Source organism: Fukomys damarensis, unplaced genomic scaffold (genome assembly GCF_012274545.1).
Source record: "Fukomys damarensis isolate Sample0158 unplaced genomic scaffold, DMR_v1.0_HiC HiC_scaffold_30, whole genome shotgun sequence".
Classification (NCBI taxonomy): domain Eukaryota; kingdom Metazoa; phylum Chordata; class Mammalia; order Rodentia; family Bathyergidae; genus Fukomys; species Fukomys damarensis.
The window spans coordinates 20,077,340-20,098,015 of NW_022900942.1; the positions used below are offsets into that span (position 1 = coordinate 20,077,340).

Sequence of the window (20,676 nt, forward strand, 5' to 3'; positions counted from 1 at the left end):
ATCACAAAGCTATTACCAACTTGAAGAATCATCTACCTTTTTCTTGTTTGGAATATTTTATAAGTTATCGGTAAACAATGGCTTTCGTTATTTTACATCAAATTTATTGGCTTTTATTGCAGTGTTTTCATTTGGTAAAGATATTCTGATAATTTATATATTGCTAAATAAAATATTTCTTCTAATGAACAGCAATCAAATTCTGCTGAAATCTATCATATTAGTAAGCTAAAAGCATTTCCATAAATTAAATTTGTGCCAAGTTTTGAAATGTCAGAAATTTCAGGGTTTTTTGATGGCACATTCTTCTTACAGAAATAATTTGATTCCTCTCACTGACAGTACCATGAAAGCATGTCCAGGGCATCGTTGGTTCACGACAACACAGGACACTATTTGCTCAAGAAGGTTAGGTGCCTTTGCAGGTATATTAGAGTTGCTATCTATTCACAAACTACTGAGCATTTATTTGTATTAAAAAACCTTCAAATGCTCAGAGTCTGTGGTCAGTGCAGTCCCTTGGGTAAGTCTAATGAAGATATGCTTCACCAAGGCAGAAACCTAAATAGTTAAAAATGGAGACATATTTACAACCAGTTTCATCCAACTCATGGAGTTCTTGATTTTTGTATGTAGTGTGTTGTTGTTTTTGTTTTTTGATGTTACTCTTTCTTCAGTACATTTCAAATTAAGGTTCTAGGGCTATGAGTACAAACTCTCTTGGCCAGTTCCATACATGTCTGCGAGTCGTTTAAAGCGAGGTCCCCAGTCACTCAGGTAGTCATAATTCTGGTCAGAGTTTGAGCTGATCGAATCTAAAGAGCTGAGTGATTCCGCAACTGAGCCATTTCCTTCAAAAGCGTAGGTCTGCAAAGAGTCATATGGGGGAGCACCCGGATCAATGTCGGCTTCTTTCAGTCTTTCCCAAATAAATTCCCGAAAAATGACATTATCTGGGATGCTTTTAAAAGTCGGTCGACTTAAAAACTGAATCTCTGGGGTCACATCCCTCCGGGTCTTGGTATCTCTGATGACATTTAGGTTTCTCAGTGCGGCCATGTCGAATGCTTCAGTGTCTTCCTCTCCCCCACCTTCGTCATCGTATCTAACGATATTTTCTCTGATATCTCTTTCTTCATCAAAAATGAGAGGCTCTTTTTTCCGTCTTCTCATGGTGACAATGAGGAGGATCAACACTAAAACAATAAAACACAGAAGGGAGAATTTCAGTAAAATCACTGTCTCTCGTGACAGTGACATTATCTCTATGATTTTGATTCGCATATTTTCTTGCCTTTACAAGGAAATGTATTTGCTTTCTACTTACATGGGTTTTCACAGCACTGAATGCACTCAAATTGCTAAAAGGGGTTTAAAATAGAACACTTTTAAAGATCAAGAAACACTTTTCGACACCTGTTCAGGATTGATGTCTTGCCCTAACCTCCAAAGTATTTAATAGAACAAACTGAAGAGCCAGCTCAGGATAAATATAATAATTTCAAAGACACATAGCATGAAGGAATTTTTTGAAAGCCCTAATTGATGGAAAAGCAAAGTGACATTCATAATGTTTCGTGTCTAATTCAACCACTGTAATTTCAGAAGAAAATGGATTACAGTATTTCTTCAGGTTCTTTGAAGATATGTCTAGTTCTTGTCTATGAAATTCAGCTGTTAAATAAAATCCAGCATGTCAGACCATATACAAAGACCCAAAGCTTCCCTATAATGAATTGAGTTGCACTTTCATGTGTGAAATTCTGAACTTCAGTTTCGTGCATTTTACCTAGAAACAGAATATAGTTGGTAAGATTTCCCACATTAATCAAAGTCAGATTTAAGAAATATACCACCCGCATAACATTAGGAATTTTTTCTGCATAAAAACTGATATCAAATCATTAAACATGAGTTTGCCCTGAGAAAATGGAGACAGCTATATCATATATTTTTTGGCCTTGCTGAACTGAATGCATTCTGTATTTTTTAAAAGTACACAATAATGATAAAGAGCCATCTCTGGCTACAAGGGACTATAATCTATCTGAATTGAGAACATCAGGTTTCAAGGCTCCCTGAAGTAAATAAAAATGAAATATAAAGAGTTCATGAATTTTTGGAATTCAAAAATATAAAAATAATGAATTATCTTTAGTATGTGTCTACAATTATTTGTATAAAGTTAAATATTTTTCAACTTTTTTTTTGCACTAGTGTAAGCTTTTGAAAGGTCTAGATGGTGTAAAATGCATATGAAAGGGATTGCTGTTGAAGCTCATTATTCTCAGTATCTTATTAAAAAAGAGGCTTGAAAGACTGAAGGTGTACGTAGCTCAGTGGCAGAGAGCTTCCATAGTATGTACGATTTTTCTTTCTATGCCTAGTATCACACAAGGCAAAAACAAATAAATAAGGTTGACAGGTAATATTTACATTTAAAGTAGCTCATACAATTTGTAATTTAGTATTAGGAAGATATATAAAGGTAAAAATAAAAAAAACATTAAAATTATAGAACATCATGGGGAGTGATGAACCCTTCTGCATGCATGTCAGATTTCTTTCAAAAATGAAAAAGCCAAGTTCTCCCAGTAATACCTCAGTTCATGGACACTTCTGTTTACCAACAATCTGGTTCTCAAGCAAAAGCATTCCACAAAATTTTGCTTCTGTTAACAAATTCCACACTGAATGACAAACAACCATGGCCATCTTACCCACAAAAACACAAACACAAACACAAGCACAACCATTTTCCCCCAAATAGTAAAACTAATTATGTTTGTGCACCGAGGTACCACTGCCAAATTTTAAATGAGATGAATTTATTAATTTCAATGAAGATTACACACTGTAAGTATTTGTCTGATTCCGGCTTTTTCTTCATTAAAAGAATATAACTGATGGGATTTTTATTAGAAATATTTGGAAAAACTTGTGAAAACTTTTGTTTTTAGTGGAACTTTCTTTTCCTTTCCTTTTTCAGCCTGGCCTACTCTTCTCTTCATAATTTTGCACTTTGTTGACAGTCAAGACCAAGAAACAGTTCTAAGTTTCTCTGTTCTTTCTCCTTGCTATGACTTTTATTACATTTCCATGCTCTCAACTGCTTTCGAGGAAAGGGCAGACATGTAGTTCAAAAGCTACTTCTTTCGTATCTTTTTGTTCCTAGTCATAGCCTGCTACTAACCTTTCTTTCTGTTAAGTTTATTATCTCTTTTTGTCTACTGATTATTAGGATTTCCAGTACTCCCAAGCTCTGTGGTTCTCAAAGTCTAGGCTAAAACACAACAGGAGGGGATGAAGTTTTTGTGTCAAGAAGGCCTAAAATAAATGTCCAGCCCTTCACATATCTTCTGGGGCAAGTAAATTTAACTGATCCTACAAGTATGTAATAAAAACCAAGGTCAATGTCCTTAGAGTAAATTAAAGTGATAAAGAGATTTTTGAAATAACATAAACAGCAGTGGTAGAATTACAAGCATTTGCAGGTGTTCAATGGAAAAAATTCTCATTGTAAATATCCATTCTGCCAAGAATATTCATTTAAATTTCTATGAAAACAGAATACAAAATACTTCATTTTCTCTAGCAAAAACACAAAGAATGAGATGACAGAATAACTACCAAATACACAATTTGATGTCTATTAAAGACCAAATAGGAGGCAGAAAAGGTGAGGTGAGAAACTATCTGCATATATTTGACCTTAACAAAAGTTCTGTGAGGCAAGTATTTTGGTGGCGGCCATAGACAAATGAAACAACCTGTCTATAGTCAATGTAACTAAGTGCAGTAACCAGGGATAAGTTATGTTCAGCTTCAGCTGGCCTTCAATGTCTTTGCACATTCTAGAGCATCCACTATATGCTTAGAAGCTGCATAGATGGTAAATGATGAAACAAACCCTATTTCTAAAAAAACAAGAGCATAGATGGCACTCACTCTAAGAAAGAGATGTCAGTCAGCTTCAGAGACATGGATAAGTAAAATACTTACTTTAGATTTATATACCACTTTAGTTTCTGAAACTTTTGACATAGTCTCCTCTAAACAAAGAAAATTCCAAAGCAAACAAAGTGAGACTATTAAGACTTCTTAGTGAGAAGTTAGAGTAAAGTGGAGACGCGAGCTATGAATAACAAAGAGAGTAGTGATGCAGTAAACAGGGAAGGGAACTAACAGTGAAAGACCTGATAGTCATATTGGACAGCAATATTGAAAGGGGGAAATGTAAATTTGAGGGAAAATATGTGTATGAAATGGATGAACACCCAAGTGGGGGAGGTTATGAAGTAAAAGTTGTGAAATAATTAAATGCTCCTCAAATTCAAATCAATATCTAGTTAGTCAAAACATTACAAAATTCTAAATTGTATCTTTGATGCTATAACAATGAACTTTGTCATATCATAGGCATTATGAGTAGTTATTTCTCATATTGCACTGTAAATATTTGCCATACTACTCACAAACTTGTCACTCTTCACTACAAGGAAAACCTGAATGATGTAAGAAAATTTTTTTCTTTTTTCTTTCTTTCTTTCTTTCTTTCTTTTATTTTCTTTTCTTTTTGGGGGGGGTATCAGGGATCAAACTTAGGATGTTGCACTTGTGAGGCAGATGGCAGAACTACAGCTAAAATCCCTGGCCTCCCCCAAAATTTCACATGATGCTAATATCCTTCGACCCTTGTACCTCATGCAACACATATCAAAGATATTAATATGTTCTGTTTTCCTTATTTTTCAATTGTTCCTGAAGAAAAGAAGAACCAGAAGTCTTTTGGAAGGTTAGATGATGTAACAGTTCAAACATGGAGAGAATATTACTGTCTAAATATTTGAGCACATAAAAAATAAATTTTAACCTTTAGATAGACAAGTATTTACTGTTCTTGTAGGCTATGAAGATGATCCTTGCATTAAAAATATTTTCTGCCTAAGTAAGTAAAAGATTTTATATTTGAGGAGTTTTTGTCATTTATCTTTTCTGTCATACTTCTGAGTGGAGACTAAACAAAATAATAGGTCTCATAGTCTGGTCATGCTGAACTTCTATTGTGCTGTTTGTTCATGATTTACACATTCATTTAGCAAAATTATATTAATTACTTATAAATACTAAGTATGGTGATAAATATAATATTGCACAGAGCATCAAATATATTTCCATGTGAAAGTTACAATTCACTGGGGGCAGAGATATTAATCAAATAGTAAAAATAAACAAATTAGAACTGTGATAATTACCCCCCCAAAAAAGGAAACGCAACCTTATAAAGATAAAAATTATATGTTAAGGGAAAGAAACATCCAGGTAAAGAAGAGTGGACTGAGGATTACTGAAGGCTGACAGCCGTAAGAGGGGTAGAAAGGAGATAGGGAAGAACATTTTTGGTGAAGGAATATGGTGATCAAATTTTGAGGCCAAATTGTCCGGAGGGAAAAGAAATAAGGTCAGACAGGTAGGCAGGGTGTGTGATCCCAGCCAGGGTCAGCTTGTTTAAAGGACGTTGTGTTCAGATATTTTAAAAATTATGTGTTTGGACTAAAGGTAGGAATTAGGGAAAAATAGATGTGAGAAAAGAAGTGAGGGAACTGTTACAAGCGAAAGTATAATGCTGACCTAAATATCTACTTTTAGAATTCAGTTTTATAATATGAAAATATTTTGTAAGTGTCTGAAATATGTAGAAAACCATGCCAGATACAATCATAACGAGAAATTGTAAGCAGGTTAAACAGTGCAGGCTATGGACTCTCAGTTAAATATAGCATAATTGTAACGCATTTCACTGTAGACAAGCATGAGTGCAGAGAAGCGTGCAGACCAGACAGTATTGCTCTCCCCAAGTAGAACAAAATACAAGAAATAAAATATGAAAAATATAGAAATTAAAAATCTGCATCATACTAGATATTTGTACGAATTTACTTACTGAAAATCTGTCACATTGTCTCTATTGGGAACTCATTTTTACTAAATTTCTATTCATCTTTATTTGCATTTGAATTTTAGTGGCTTCAAATCAGAAATAACTATCATGAAGAAACATATTCATAGTTCTGTTCAAGATCAATTTTAAACCTTTTCCACTATCCCCTACTCATTAAAAACAACACAGAAATCATTACCTGGAAACAGTTTTCTGACAATTTCCAACTAATAATTTATCTTTATCAGTACTCACTTTGTTAGTATTTCCTTTTTGTGAAGTTAGCCTACAGTGCATGCCACATTCCTAGTTATGTGCTGATTATTTTTAAACCAGGGCAGTCTAGGTTTTCCACATTATTTCTCAGTGACAAAAATAACCAATGACATTTATGGTCTCCAACAGATACTTCTTAGTCCTTTTTTATATGGTGTATGTTGTATTTGACACAAAACTCCACCCAGGAAGTTCAGTGTGGGTCAGCCATCTTGAAATCATTCAGTGGAATATAGTAAGGCCTCTTGGATCCCTTTTGGAAGAAGGAGGAGGAAGAAGAGGAAGAGGAGAAGGAATAAGACTTGTATTAATCTCCCTTCTCCTATAGTGATTCTTTTGTGGTTTCTCTTCTCTGAGAAATATAGGGCATCTTCAGGAAGTTCTGTGCTTGGCTTTTTCCTTTCTCCCCTCGCATACTTCCTGGATAATCCTAGATGAGTGAAACCCAGGATCCTGCCACCTCTCGTATGGCAAGTTCTAATATCTCTGGCATCTTATTCTCCCTTTTATCTCTGCACAGCCAAGTCATGTTTTAAAATTTCTGCCCAAATATTTATTGATAATGAAATATATGAGCTTATCAGAACATAATTTTTAAAAATTATTTTTCATTTTTATTTGCTGTCATTACCACTTCTGTTAATACAATTTTCTACCCCAGTAACTATCACTTATTACTTTCAAAGTGTCTAGATTTAAGCTCTCTAACTTATAATTTGTTTCATACTTTGCCCTGTTGCTATGATTTAGATATAAATGTCTCTCCAGATCCTCATGTGTTTGGAAGGTGACAGGTGCATGAAGTTGTTGTATTTACTGGTAGATTCATCCACTGATGAGTTGAGTGGCTGAATGTGCTCTTAGGAGGTTCACTGGATGTGTGATCTGGATGGATGTACTCTTATCCTTGGCTCCCCTCTTCTCTCTCTGCTTTTTGAAAGCCATGTTTTGAGCACTTTTTCCTATGCCGTGATCCTCTGCCATTCTATTTCTGCCTTGGAGCAAAAACACATTCCCCCATTTTAAATTGTGGGTATATAGTAATCTGTTCCAGTGTTAGGAAAATGACTAACACACCTGCTTCCCAAAATAGTAAATAGCATAAACAGAAACTTTTAGGTCAACTGTGACTCTGACTTCTTTACTTTTGCTTTGTCTGCAACACTTGCTTGTACCATACTTCAATTAAGCAATTTTTATGTAGTATGGCCCTGAAATATATTGCAAATCCTGTCCCTCAGCTTACAATTCCTTCCTGTGTAAGATCCATACCTACTTTGAATTCCTGACACTTCATTTACTGCATATGCCAAACTAAGCATGGTATCTTAAGTGCCTCTTCTCCAAAATGGAGATAATGATGGTCTTTACATAGGAACAATTCATCACAATTTTATGAAGATTAAGTTTATATTCATAAAGTGTATAAACAAGTAATAAGCACTGTTTCTGTTAAATAATAATTCACAAGAAGTTCACTTGTGCGATTTCTTCAGTTCAGTTCCTATTTGCATGGGTCTGGTAACTTTCCCACAGGAAGAGATACGAATTTTCCATCCACTCACATATGGTTATGTGGATGCATTAATTGAATTGATATATCTATTATTAGTCTAGTCTATCTTTTGGTTGGTAGAATTATGAATTAATAGAAATAACAAATCCTAAAATATGTGGCAAAGCTTGTAAAGAATAGACCGTGATATATGAAATTTATGGGTTCACTCAGAAATCCTCTGTTTCCCATGTGCCCAGTGGTAGACCTTGAGAACACAGTGGCTAAAGAGAAATAGAGACATGGGTATATTTCACCACTTTAAATTGCTTTTATATTTCAGCAAAGCAAACAAACATAGATTTGCAAATGGTGACAGGATTTTTAGATAAAATAAATGAGTTATGATAGAGGAGAGTGAGCATGAAGTTTTTTCAATTTAATCATAGTGAGGGCTTTACTCTTGAGAAAACATTGAAGCTGGGGTATAGAGGACAAAATGAAAATCTGAAGTGATGCAAGAAAACTATGGAAAGAAAAAGAGTGATCTGTTTGAAAATGATTGAAAATAAGGCTGTGCATCTCTTCCTTCTGAGTGTGTGAAGGATCAGACACCCTGATAACTTACAGTGGTGAGCAAGTGACAGAGCATGGATTGCTTTTGGAACTTGAAAAACATTTGAGTTTTATGTCACTAAAGTCAATACTTCTGAAGTGTTTCAAGCAAAGAAAAATTAATTTGTTTCAAGAAGTGAAATGATAAAAAATACAGTAATACTGGTTGTGTTCAGAAAAGGATGTCATCTGAAGTGACATCTAGGCTAAGTTCTCAAAGTTGAAAAGAAGTCAACATGTCATTTTGTTCCAGTCTAAAGGTTTAGAGTCAGAGATAAATGCAAATTCCCAGTGACACAAACCCAAAATTTTAACTTGCACATTTGAATTCTCTCTATCACTTATATTCATACAGGGTAAGTATAGTTTTGTAATTGATATAATCTGAGTGATCAAGTAGATACCAACTGTAACATTTTAAAATGATAATAAATAAAATATCCTTGATACCTACTGAAAAGCTGCCTCTATCTTTAGTCATACAGTTTTCATTTTTTTTTCCTGGGTACATACATGGCTATATTGCTATTACCCTGATGATATAATTTAAGTACTTTTAACTTGTGCCATATTGATTTTCCAGTAAAGTTAAAAAGATGAACTGAATCTTGGATGCGTGTCTTAAAAATGCAGACTCTTAGGAAAAGAGAAAAATCAACATCCAGTAGTAATATCTCTTCTGAGGAAGAACCAAAATGAAATAGAGCCTGGTTTGGTGGCACACATCTGTACTCTGCAAGGCGTAGGCAGGAGGACTGCAATTTCATGCCCAGGCTGGATAATGTAATTGACTTAGCAAATCCAAATCTAAAAGTAATAAATAAATAAACAGATAGGTAGATAGATAGATAGATTCATAGATAGATAATATAGAAGGGAAATTAATTCAAATGTTCTTCTTTTCTTTTACTGAATACATTCAAATCATTTATGGTTCTTTCAGCCTGCAATCATAGAACATCTTTAATCAGATAAGCAATTTATAACATGCTACATAAAGTATTAAAATAAATCCTGGTCTTTATTTCAAAAGTAAGAGTCTAATGAAAAAGATAAATGAGGTGACAATCCAATAAAATGGAAAAATCATGAACTGATGAACGTCAAGGCTATGATGGATGTTCTGACTGTCATACCCCCATGTGTTTGGCACCTTTAAGAACAAACTTCAACCTGTACCCTAAAGCCAAGAAAATGAGTTTTGAAAACAAGAAGGAGTGAACCTTTTGGGTATTCCGGAGAAAATTATTTTAGGCAGATCATGTGAGACAAAGCAGAATGAAAATGCAAAGTATGAAGTTTGGCCAAAATACAGTGTACGAGTAGAAAGAAATAGGGCTGAAGTAGGGGAACACAGTCTGAATGCTTGTGGTTTCAATCTGTAGATGATGGGGAGTCATAGAAGTATTATCTTAAGCTAAGGTGTGTTACAGACACATTTAAAGAAGAAGCTTTTAGCTTTCATGAAGCTTCCCGTTTCCCCAGTACTGACTGAATCTGATGAAGAATGAGGTTATTTCCCTAATTTGAGAGAGAAATGATGGACACTGGAAAAGCAGCATCAAGGGCAAAAATGAATTGATAAAGGAACTAAAAAATAAAATTCAAGGATTTGTTAACTCTGAGAGATGGAGTACAGAAAAGAAAAGGCTAACTGATTTGACTCTGAACACGCAAGTGAATCTAAATCATGTAAAGTGTCACGAATGTAGAAGAATTTTTCAGGATTTGGTACTTTTCTCAAGATTGCTAATTTCAGCCATCCAATAAGATAAGGGTTTTAGATTATTAGCCTTGCTGGATAATGTTTAGAAATTTGTGAATCATGAGCATAAATTGTCTCAAGACAAGGAAAAGTTAAATTATAATTGAAATGAATCTTTTGTTTCCCCAATACAAGTATTATAAAGATCTCTGATAGTGAGAGAATGATTTCACTGGAGTCTGAGGTAAGACAGAAAAAAACTCCTCTAAGTACAATGAATATTTTAAGCACAAAGATAGTGTGTGTGGGGGGTTGGTTGTGTTAATACATAACCTCAGGTTTTACATATAATTTTAAGTTTGTTTTCCTAAGTTCTGAAGTAATAGGAGGATACTATTAAATTCAATGCTCAGAATTAATTGAACAAATTATAAAATCACTATGTGAAACTGATAAAAGACAACACTATTCTGACAGCGTGCAAGTTTATGACACTAAAAGTTCTTTAGAGATTTCTCAGAGACACATGGGTGTTTCCAATTGGAAAAAAATATATAGAAAAATACCAACAATGTTTACATGGCAACTGTGCCCGTATTTGAGTTGAATGAAATTCATTCAACCTACGATTTAGTGCATAGTTCTAAATTGTAATTTTATTATAGAAAAAGTGTATGACAGTAGTTGTACCAAAATATTTTATGAAGATAAAGTTATATAGTTCTCATATTTAAGCTAATGCCTGTCTCATATTATGAAATTATGAAATGAATTAATTTTTACTTCTCTTTCAAGCTTGTTATTTGCTACCATAAATTAGCTAACAATAGCCTACTCATTATTATCTGTAGGACTACCTTGTGAATTATATAGTATCATTACAGATTATGGTAAAGAACAATGTATTACACAGATCTGCCATTATTTTTCTCAGCAATTTAATGCATTTTTATATCAGTAACTCATCATTTACATACAACTTCAGAAAAACATTTTTATGTTCATCAAAATTATAAGCAGACAAGTAACAAGTAAATATAGTTTAATATTTCATAGATCAGGGAAGAAAAGTGAAAAGATGCATGACAGCTAAAATTCAAGCTTCCCATAATAGACAGGTTCAAAAAGCTTGAGTTTTATGTAGTGAACGGTGAATTTCTACAAACACTTTATTAAACCTTAGTTAAAGAAGCTGGGCCAGTCTAACTAATTCAAGACATGTGTGAAGAAAAATAATTTGGAAGAAATGTTATAAGATTCTGATTATTTGTACCTTAAGATCCAAGTATGGAAAAAAGTCCATAATTTAATTTAATACATTTAGAGTCAGGTTCATATGTAGCAAAATCATTATAAGCTTGCACCACCATGCCCAGCTTGAAACCTATTTTTTAAAAAAGCAGATGAAATTATTTCTCTTAATTTCTTAAAAATTTGTAAAGAAACAGACCAGCGGAACAGATTAGAAGATGCAGAAACAACTCCAGAGACACTCAGCCACCTCATCTTCAACAAAGGAGCCAAACACACTAAAAGGAGAAAAGACAGTCTCTTTAATAAATGGTGTTGGAAAAACTGGATTCCAACTTGCTAAAGATTAAAACTAGATCCATATCTCTCACCATGCACTAAACTAAAATCAAAATGGATTAAAGAGCTAAATATTAAAACAGAAACACTAAACCAAATGGAAGAGAGGTTAGGTAGAATTCTTGAAAACATCGATGTAAGAAAAGATTCTGTGAACAGAACCTCAGTTGCACGTGAACTAGCACAAACAATCAACAAGTGGGATCTCTCCTTATTAAAAAGTTTCTGCAGAGCATAAGAAACCACCAACAGTGTGAAGAGACAACACACAATGTGGGAAATTTTTTTCACAAGATGTTCCTTAAACAAAGGTCTACTATCTAGAATATATAAAGAACTTAAGAAAATTAGACCTCCCAAATTTGAAGACCTAATCAAAAGTGAGCATCTGAAATAAACACACATTTCTCACACAAACAAGTAGAAACAGCAAATAAACATATAAAAATATGTCATCAACCCTGGTTATTCAAGAGAAGCAAGTGAAAACAATTCTGAGATTTCACCTCACACCAGAAAGAATGGTTGCTATCAAGAAATTAACCAGTATCAAGTTGTGGCAGGGCTGTGGGGAAAGAGAAACCCGGCTCCACTGCTGGTGGGAGAGTACACTAGTGCAACGGCTGTGGAAATCAGGGCAGAGATACCTCAGAGAACTAGGATTGGAAGTACCATTTGATCCAGCTATTCTCCTGCTGGGTATCTTCCGCAAAGAATTACAAAAATCACACCATGGTGATATATTCGCAGCACAAATTGTACTAGCCAAAACTTGGAAGCAGCCCAATTGCCCATCAAAGGGAGACTGGATAAAGAAAATGTGTTGTAAAATAAAGTGTAGTACTACTCAGCCATAAAAGATGAGAAATTAGAGACATTTATAGCAAAATGGATGCGCACTGAGGTGATACTCTTAAATGAAATTAATAGGACACAGGTGTAAATACCAAATAATCTCTCTGGTGTGATAAATTAAAAGCGTAAATAAGGGCTAAAATGTATAATAGATAATGTGAAATAGAAAGAAACTGCAAAGGAAGAAAAGGTGCAAAAGAAGGGGAATTTGAAGGGATAGGGGAAAGGAAAGAAGACAATGGGATTAATATGAGAAAATTAAAAACAATGGAAACAAAGGCTTTGTAGATAGGGAGGGAGGGTTTGAAGGGAGTGCAAGGCAATGGGGAAAAATAAGAACTAAGATTGATTGTGTAAAGGCACAAATTTCCAACAATGAACGCCATTGCATTGTATACCTTAAATGTACCAATAAAATTAATTTTAAAAGAATCTATCAAAGTAATAATTAAATGTGTCAACCATAAAATTATTTTTCATTAAAGTGCTTTTGTTCTACTAAAAAAACTATATATTGTTAAAATTTTTCTACCTTAACAATAAAGCACATGCTTGATTATTATATTAGGCAATTTGAATCTGGCAATTCTGTCTTCCATTTAATTCCTACTCAGCTTACCACATTTCTATTTTTATTTTCTGTATTGGGGATAGAACTTGGGACCTTGCTCTTGTGAGGCACATGGAACCCACTCCTAACATTTCAGATTATCTCATTTAAATAATTTAGATGCCAAAAATTATTGAAAGCAATAGGAGCAAGAGAGAATGGGGGAACAAACAGGAAAGGCTAATTTCATATTTAGAAAATTACAGATCAAAGCAAAGATTGATAAATCCAATTTCACTGAACATGAACTTCAATTCTTGAGAGAGGATTATATAAGTAATGACTTTTGTATTTTCACAAGGAAATTCCTTTTCTATTTAATATTTAAATATTTATTTTACTTAATATTTGCTTAATATAAAAGACTGATTGAAATTAGGGAAGTCTAAAATCTTATGTCTTCTCCACCTCTAACTCCTTCTATGAACGCTTCCAGCCCCTGATGTAACTACACTAGATTCTCCTCTATAAAGCACAAAAGTTTGGGCTGGAATCAATTTCTTGAATATGTCACGGGGTTAACATTCCCGGATACTCCGTTTATCACCTTCTGTCACTTTACAAGTCACTTTATCTTTTTTTCCCTCATTGCGTTTATTGGTACATTTTAGGCATACAGTACAGTTACATTCATCACTGGGATCTTGTACCTTTACATGACAGGACTTGGTTCTCATTTTTTCCTCTGGTCTCTGCCCTCCCTTCACCCCCTCCTCCCTTCCCTATTTCCAAAAACTTTATTTCCAGTTTTTTTCATTTTCTCATATTTTTTTTCTTTTCCCTTATTACCTTTCCCCTAACCTTCCCACTTTCCCTATACCCTTAGCCCTTTTCTTCCTATTTCACATTGTTAATTATACCATTAGTATCTTTTTTACAATTGTAGTTTTTCACACATGTGTGAATCCCAAATAGCTTCTCTGGTGTGAAAAACAAGTCACTTTAATTTATCACATAACTGCAATAAAAACCTGAGAAGTAATAAAAACATGATTTTCTTTTTAGATGCCAAAGCCCAGAGGTTCCTATAGTTTGATTTTTAATTAAACTTGACTTGCAAGTTTCTCATCACTCCCACATCTTTATCTTATTATTTTTTTGTAGAAAATTTTTAAGAAATTTGAAAATATTTTAGTTACAAATAGTGAACCTAGCATCTAGAAACAATGTTTACACCACTTATTGAGCTGTTGTAAAGAATGCAACATTAGTCCACTAAAAATCAAGCACATTACACTCTGAGCCCCTATAAATATGAGATTTAATTGTCTTTCGCACTTATTGTTTGAAAATCTGGTCTATAATAGTGATGAAAGAATGAAAAGAGAACACAGCCATCATCATCTGCTTCCACCAAGTTAGGAACTAAGATACAAGAAGATTAAATTTCTGAGTTGAAATGCTACTGAGCATAAGATGCTGATTATTACATTGTGTCACCAAAATAATGAAAGCTTTATGGAAGAACCTCCTGTTTTAAAGCTGTAGTTCAGTATAAAGGTCTGTTTTTCCTTACCTGTTGTAGACTCAGAGGAACTTTTATAAAGAACAAGTAAAATAAGGCATAAAATCTTGATGGTCAGGATAGAATAAGGCCTCTTTCTTGGTATTTTTGTGGAAGAATTAAAAGCATCATACCACAGTTTGCTAAATCTTGGCAACAGCCCAATTGTCCATCAACTGACAAAATGTGTGTGTGTTTTTTTTAAAGTAAACAATGGAGTTCTACTTTGCCATAAAGAAAGATAAACTTGGGACACCTATAGCTAAATGAATGTAGCTTGAAACCATACTCAAGTGAAATAAATTGGATACAAATGTATAAATATTACATTTTCCCCTGGTGTGAGAAATTGAAAGTATAAATAAGGACAGAAATGTGTGATAAATACTGTAAAATAGGAAGAAAATGTTCAAATGGGAAGGAACGCAAGGAAAGGGGAAGAGTGAAAGGAGGGAAGGGATAGGAAACACAGAAAAGAAAAATGAAAAAAAAACCCCTTGTAAATAAGAGGAAGAGAGGAAGAAGGCAGTAGAAGGGAATGGAAAACATATGAATCAAGATATATTATGTACGGGTACAATTTCCATATGATGCATGTGATCTAAATGAGTGTATATCTAAAGTTATTTTACCAATAAACTTAATGGTATAAAGGCCGGCCATTGAAAATAGAGAAGCTGTGGTGTTTTCCTCCTGGCAGGTAATGGGTCTTCCATTAGATGGCACGTACTACCATCAAGGCACCTTACTTAAGTTATTGCACATGTGTTCCACCCAAAGACCTTAGATACCTTTCTTCAAAAGTGTAAGAAATTATGTACAGTCCTCATTGTTAAGGAGGCAAATCTTGTCCTGGGTTAAAATGGTCAACAGTGAAGGAGCCCCTGGCAAGCAGGATACACACATAGGCAAAGTCCCTGCTTTGATTAAAGGATGTCAATGCCACATCCTCCTAATATTTTTGTCAGAACAGTCTTAATGTTTATCAAGAATTTCTTAATAGCCAACAGAGAAACTTGTAGTCTTTTATGAACCTAACTGGCACTTAATGATATGGTGCATATATTTTCTACCTTCCCTCATTCTATTGTGCAATGACTTTCAAAATTGATAACCACATTTTGTAGGTAGATACTGTGAAAACAGTCAGAAAAACTTGATGTTAGAAGATTGATTATACAATTGAACTGTCCTAAAATCCATTTACTGTGCTTATTAAATGGGCACAGATGAAATATTCTCCTAAAGCTAACACTTTAAGAAGAATGGGGTGTTTTAGTCCTCTATAGGTTTTCATTGGTTCTGTTTCATTGATGTCAGTATTAGCATCACATACGGAAAGGAACCCAAGAGAAGCCGGTGTCTAAGGCATTTCTAACCACTTAGTAGTTAAGAAATATACTCAAAATTAAAAGCAGTCAAACACGCCTCACTTTAGATAGAATCTGACTACCCTACACGAACACATCCAACACACACACACACACACACACACACACACACACACATTCAAGAATGGAGCATGCAATCAAATGAAATGAAATGAAAACCAAACTGATATTTCAAAAAATTTGAATAACAGCTTGATGTTTCTTGATGGATTAGAATTGTCAAGCAACCTCAAATGTAAATCACCCCAAAGTAATAGATAAAAAGATTTTTCTAAAGTTTGAGAGAGACCGTCCAAATAAAAATCAATATACTATTAGTGGTAATCAAACATGGGGGAATACAATTTTGTCTTATCCCTATTTTTGGTATGGATGACTGTATATTGTTTGTGATACACTAGCTAAACTTGAAAAGTATTCCACACACTACCTACCTATTTTCTTGCTGTTCTTTTGAATCTGTATTTTCAGGCTAAAGACATTGTCATCTTCCACACATAAGGAATTTTAAAATCTTCTTATGTAGGTTATTCTGCTACTATAAAGTATATATTCAATTTACAACTTTATTATTATGTTTTGGAACCCAATAGAGCAATAGAAGTTGTTTGCAGTGACTCAATTTTTTTTCCAAATTTATTCTAGTCTTTTATATTCTAATCAGACTTTAACTGGGAATTATGTGCCATTTCTAATAAATTTCTGAGTTTCTGCCACCTGTGTGATGTTTTGCGGAAAAAATAGTTTAATTATTTTCTTCTAGATTTATTTGTTTAGCTGAAGTTATGGAAGATAATAACTTCTGCTTTTATGAGACTGTTTACAATGTATTAGTAAGTAGGTCTTAGCATGGTTAATAGAGTGAGGAGTTTAGCTTCATCAATAACACTTAAAATAGATTGAATGTTCACTATATGGTAGGCATTCTTTTCTCTACATGAATTATCTCATTTAATTCTCACAACCACCTCATGAGACCAGTTCTATTGTTTTCCTCTTTCAGATTATGTTGCTATAGAAAGGGAGTTGTGACTCCCCTTGTGAACAACCAGTGTACACTGAAGGCAGAAAAGGAAGTTAGTCTTATCTAGCTCTTCAAGCCTAGTTTTTAAACAGTGCTGAATTGCATCATCAATGCCCCTTTTATGATAATATAAAATGATTTAGCAATTATATTATACCCCAAGAAAACAAGCGGCACAATCTCATATACAGGAGTAAGTGTCCTCTGTCCTTGTTGTGGTAAGTTAAGATTTGAAGGAGAAAGTTCCTCTGAAATAAGCCCATTACCCAATGGCCTTGCTGGATACCTCTCAATTTTTAAAAGGATTCTACATAAGATTTTATGAAACTGCACAGCTAACATGAGTTATAAATAAATTTTAACTAAATGATAAAATAATCACAGAAAGTTAAAATTAAATATGCTATTAATTTTCTAGGATTTTATAACTTTTGCATTGTTTAAATTTCAGCATTTAAAATTTTGCAAATGATTTAAGAAAGCTACTTTAAATGTCTTTGGAAAAAGTTGACTAGTACAGCCATAATTCTAAAATAAGCATATTATCAAAGCAAACTAGAAAATGTTCTTTCTAAATCTTACTAAAGTCTAGGGTGCCTTCTATGCTGTGTATTCTAAAACGAATAAATTGAATAAGCTAAGCTTTTTAAAAAAATCTTGAAAAATATCACTTCTATTCATAAGCCACTTATCTTTGCTCTTTTTGCGAAAGTGAAATTGATAACTATTTGAACTGTGTTTTATTAGCCAGTATGGTCATCTAAGGAGTAGTATTTAGGAAACAAGTAGCATCCAATGGAATACATGCATATGCTCCTTAAAAGATAATCTAAAGAAAGGGTGAAGAAAAGCTGAAAAACGTGGTTCTTGCAACTGCTCCTCTAGAGCAATCTCTGAAAACAGTACTTACCCAACAATGTCAAGACACAGGCAAGTATTGCTATCAGGGCTCCTGTACTGAGGCCAGCAGGTAAGACGTAGGCCTCTGCATTGCAGGTCTGGGCTATGCCATCTGTGTCACAGTCGCACACACGGATGGTGAGGGTGTTGGTACTGCTGAGTGAGGGGGATCCACTGTCCACAATGAAAATTGGCAGGTAGTAAACAGATTGCTCCTGTCTCCGAAAGCCACTTCTCCGGGTTAGTATTGAGGCTGTGTTGTCTAGGATAAAGAAAGTAAATATATACAGCAAGATTTGTAATGGGATCAGTCTTCAAATTTTACATGGTTATGTTTACTTTTATTCCTTAGCTCAATAATGTCCTGGAATTGCAGATATTTATTTAACAATTACCTCTATGTTTCATTGGACAAAGAGACATTACCAATGTAATACATTTTGAGACATTGATATTATTCTGCACGTAGCCAAATAAATAGATATGAAGTAGAGCTGAATATGAAAATGCCTGTATACCACATATCTTATTAAATATAACTGTCAAAACTACATATAATATCTCTTTTTACTTAAATATTAAACCATACAGTTATAGAGACAACAGATTACATATCTTTGGTACATAATCTCATAGTGCAGAAGAAATTTCCAACCCATTTTTTGCCAAGTTCCAAGCTCAATATAAGAAAAGTAAAAGATGCCCCTGTGGATTTATTCAAATTAAGTCACAGTCACATGTCACTTAATGATAGCATATTATTAAGGAACTGTGTAAGGACATTTGACCTTTGTGGGGGCACTGGTACATACAATAACTAAGGCGGCTGCACCTACTAGGTGATATAATTTTATGGAGCCATGATAACATATGTGGTCCATAAGTCTGTAATTCACTGAATTACCACATGAATGTACATAGATATTCTGAATGGAAATAATTGTATACAGCTTTTGAAAATTCTATATTTTACTTTTACTTAACCAAATGGCATATATAAATATAAAAATAAATTTATATGTGTGTGTCAGTGATAACACATGTCATTTGTGTTTATTGATATTCAGTATTCTATTTAATCTGAAGATTGTAACAATTATGAAGATTTAAAAAGTTATCAACACATGCAATACCATAACTGCAATTTTTATGAAAAATATACTTTAAAAAAGTCTGTTAGTAATTGCTCCAGATAAAGTATCTTAACAAACTAGAGAAGTTAGGGTATTCTTAGAATTTATAGCAATTAATGAAAATACAAAGCACTAGAGGGGAAATTAGGACCACAATTTCATCTAGTGTGCATCTTCCCTTCCCAAATAGTTTCAAAAGGTATTTATCCAATGTTAGCAAGAAAGGATTAACAATAACCTAGATAAAAAGCATACATTCTTCTCAAGAAGTACAAAATAGTAAGCTCACATTTAGACTACAGAAAAAGCTATTAATCCATATATTAATGAGACAGTAATATAATATTTTGATGATCATTGTCCATCTGGTAGATTTTTAGGTGAACAAATATTTTACTTTAAAATACATAAATTTTAAAAGGTAAACACAGAATTGTTGAGGAATACTTCATTTGTATATTCCTACACACTTACCAGTAACACATAGATCTATGTCTTTGTGTCTTACCAATGCAGATGTTATATATATTTATAACTTGATAGAAAAAGTTTTATAAAGTAATTTTGTAATCTAACGTGACTAATATCAATAGTACATATTTGAAGCATAAATTGAAATGATCAGTGTGTGAGAAGAGGACCTTGTGTTCAGGAAAGACTTTATAAAACTTCAGTGTTCTATATCTGCCCCATAACATGGATAAAAGCATCAGATTTTTTTTCTTCCTTCTCATGTCTCCTTTCACAATTAGGATTGGGAGCTCTAATATGCATGTCCTCGAATCTTAGATATTTCCATACAACAACCACAGTGGTACACGATCATGACACACGAGGAATATACTCATATTATTATAAAGGTCACATATATTTCATATTGTACTAGTTGTCCCAAAAGTCAAGGATTATCCTTGCTAACCAAAATTAAGTAAGAGAGATTGAGACTACCCACATAAGAATCTTTCTTTTATAAAGTGACAACACAGTTTTCAACAAGTAGAGAACTCAATAAGGAAATAATTATTTTCAGGTTGAATTTTTGAGGCCACAGTTGGATTTTCTGCAGTAATGCAGGTTGCGGCCTCAGGCAAAAACCCTCATAATATTAATCTTTTGAAAGTAAGTCTTTTCATACCTAAAATGTAACAATAAACTTAATGAAAAAAAAGAGAAAGTCTTTTCAGTCGGTTACTGTTGGCTACTCTATATACTTCTACATTTTCCAATGAAATCAGATATATAAAGTTTCCACATATAATAAAGTTTACATGCTTCTTTTAAAAGTCTTATAATTGTTAAAATGTACTAATAAAACCAGAATCTATTCATAGGTATTTGCAGAAGTGTCTTTATAATAATGATTAGGAAATTGCTAAAGCATTACTTTTTATTTAGCAGAGACATACAATGCGGCAATAAAGATAATTCTATTATAAAACTGTTTTTGCATAATTGATGTATTGTTTTCATGGATTAGCTTTATTTTTATGTAAAAATATTATTGTTTTATGTCAAAATATTATCAAGCTAAAGTTGATTGAGTTGAACTTATTTTCCTAATATCTCCAGTTGAATCTATGCATCCCAATTTATCAAGATATTTGGCCTTCAACAGATCGTTTAGATAAAGTATTTGG

General features: G+C 33.4%; 1 protein-coding gene across 3 annotated transcripts in view; it reads right to left on the reverse strand.

Moving 5' to 3' along the window:
* Positions 1–221: 221 nt before the first annotated feature.
* Cdh7 (cadherin 7) overlaps positions 222–20,676 on the reverse strand; it is a 130,022-nt gene continuing 109,567 nt past the window's right edge. For all 3 annotated transcript variants that reach the window (XM_033757445.1, XM_033757446.1, XM_010642692.2), the window contains exons 11-12: positions 17,917–18,168; positions 222–1,196 (exon numbers count right to left, since the gene is read on the reverse strand). In XM_033757445.1, the coding sequence (XP_033613336.1) occupies positions 703–1,196; positions 17,917–18,168 (746 nt within the window). In that variant the 3' untranslated portion in view covers positions 222–702. The remainder of the gene's footprint in view (positions 1,197–17,916; positions 18,169–20,676) is intronic.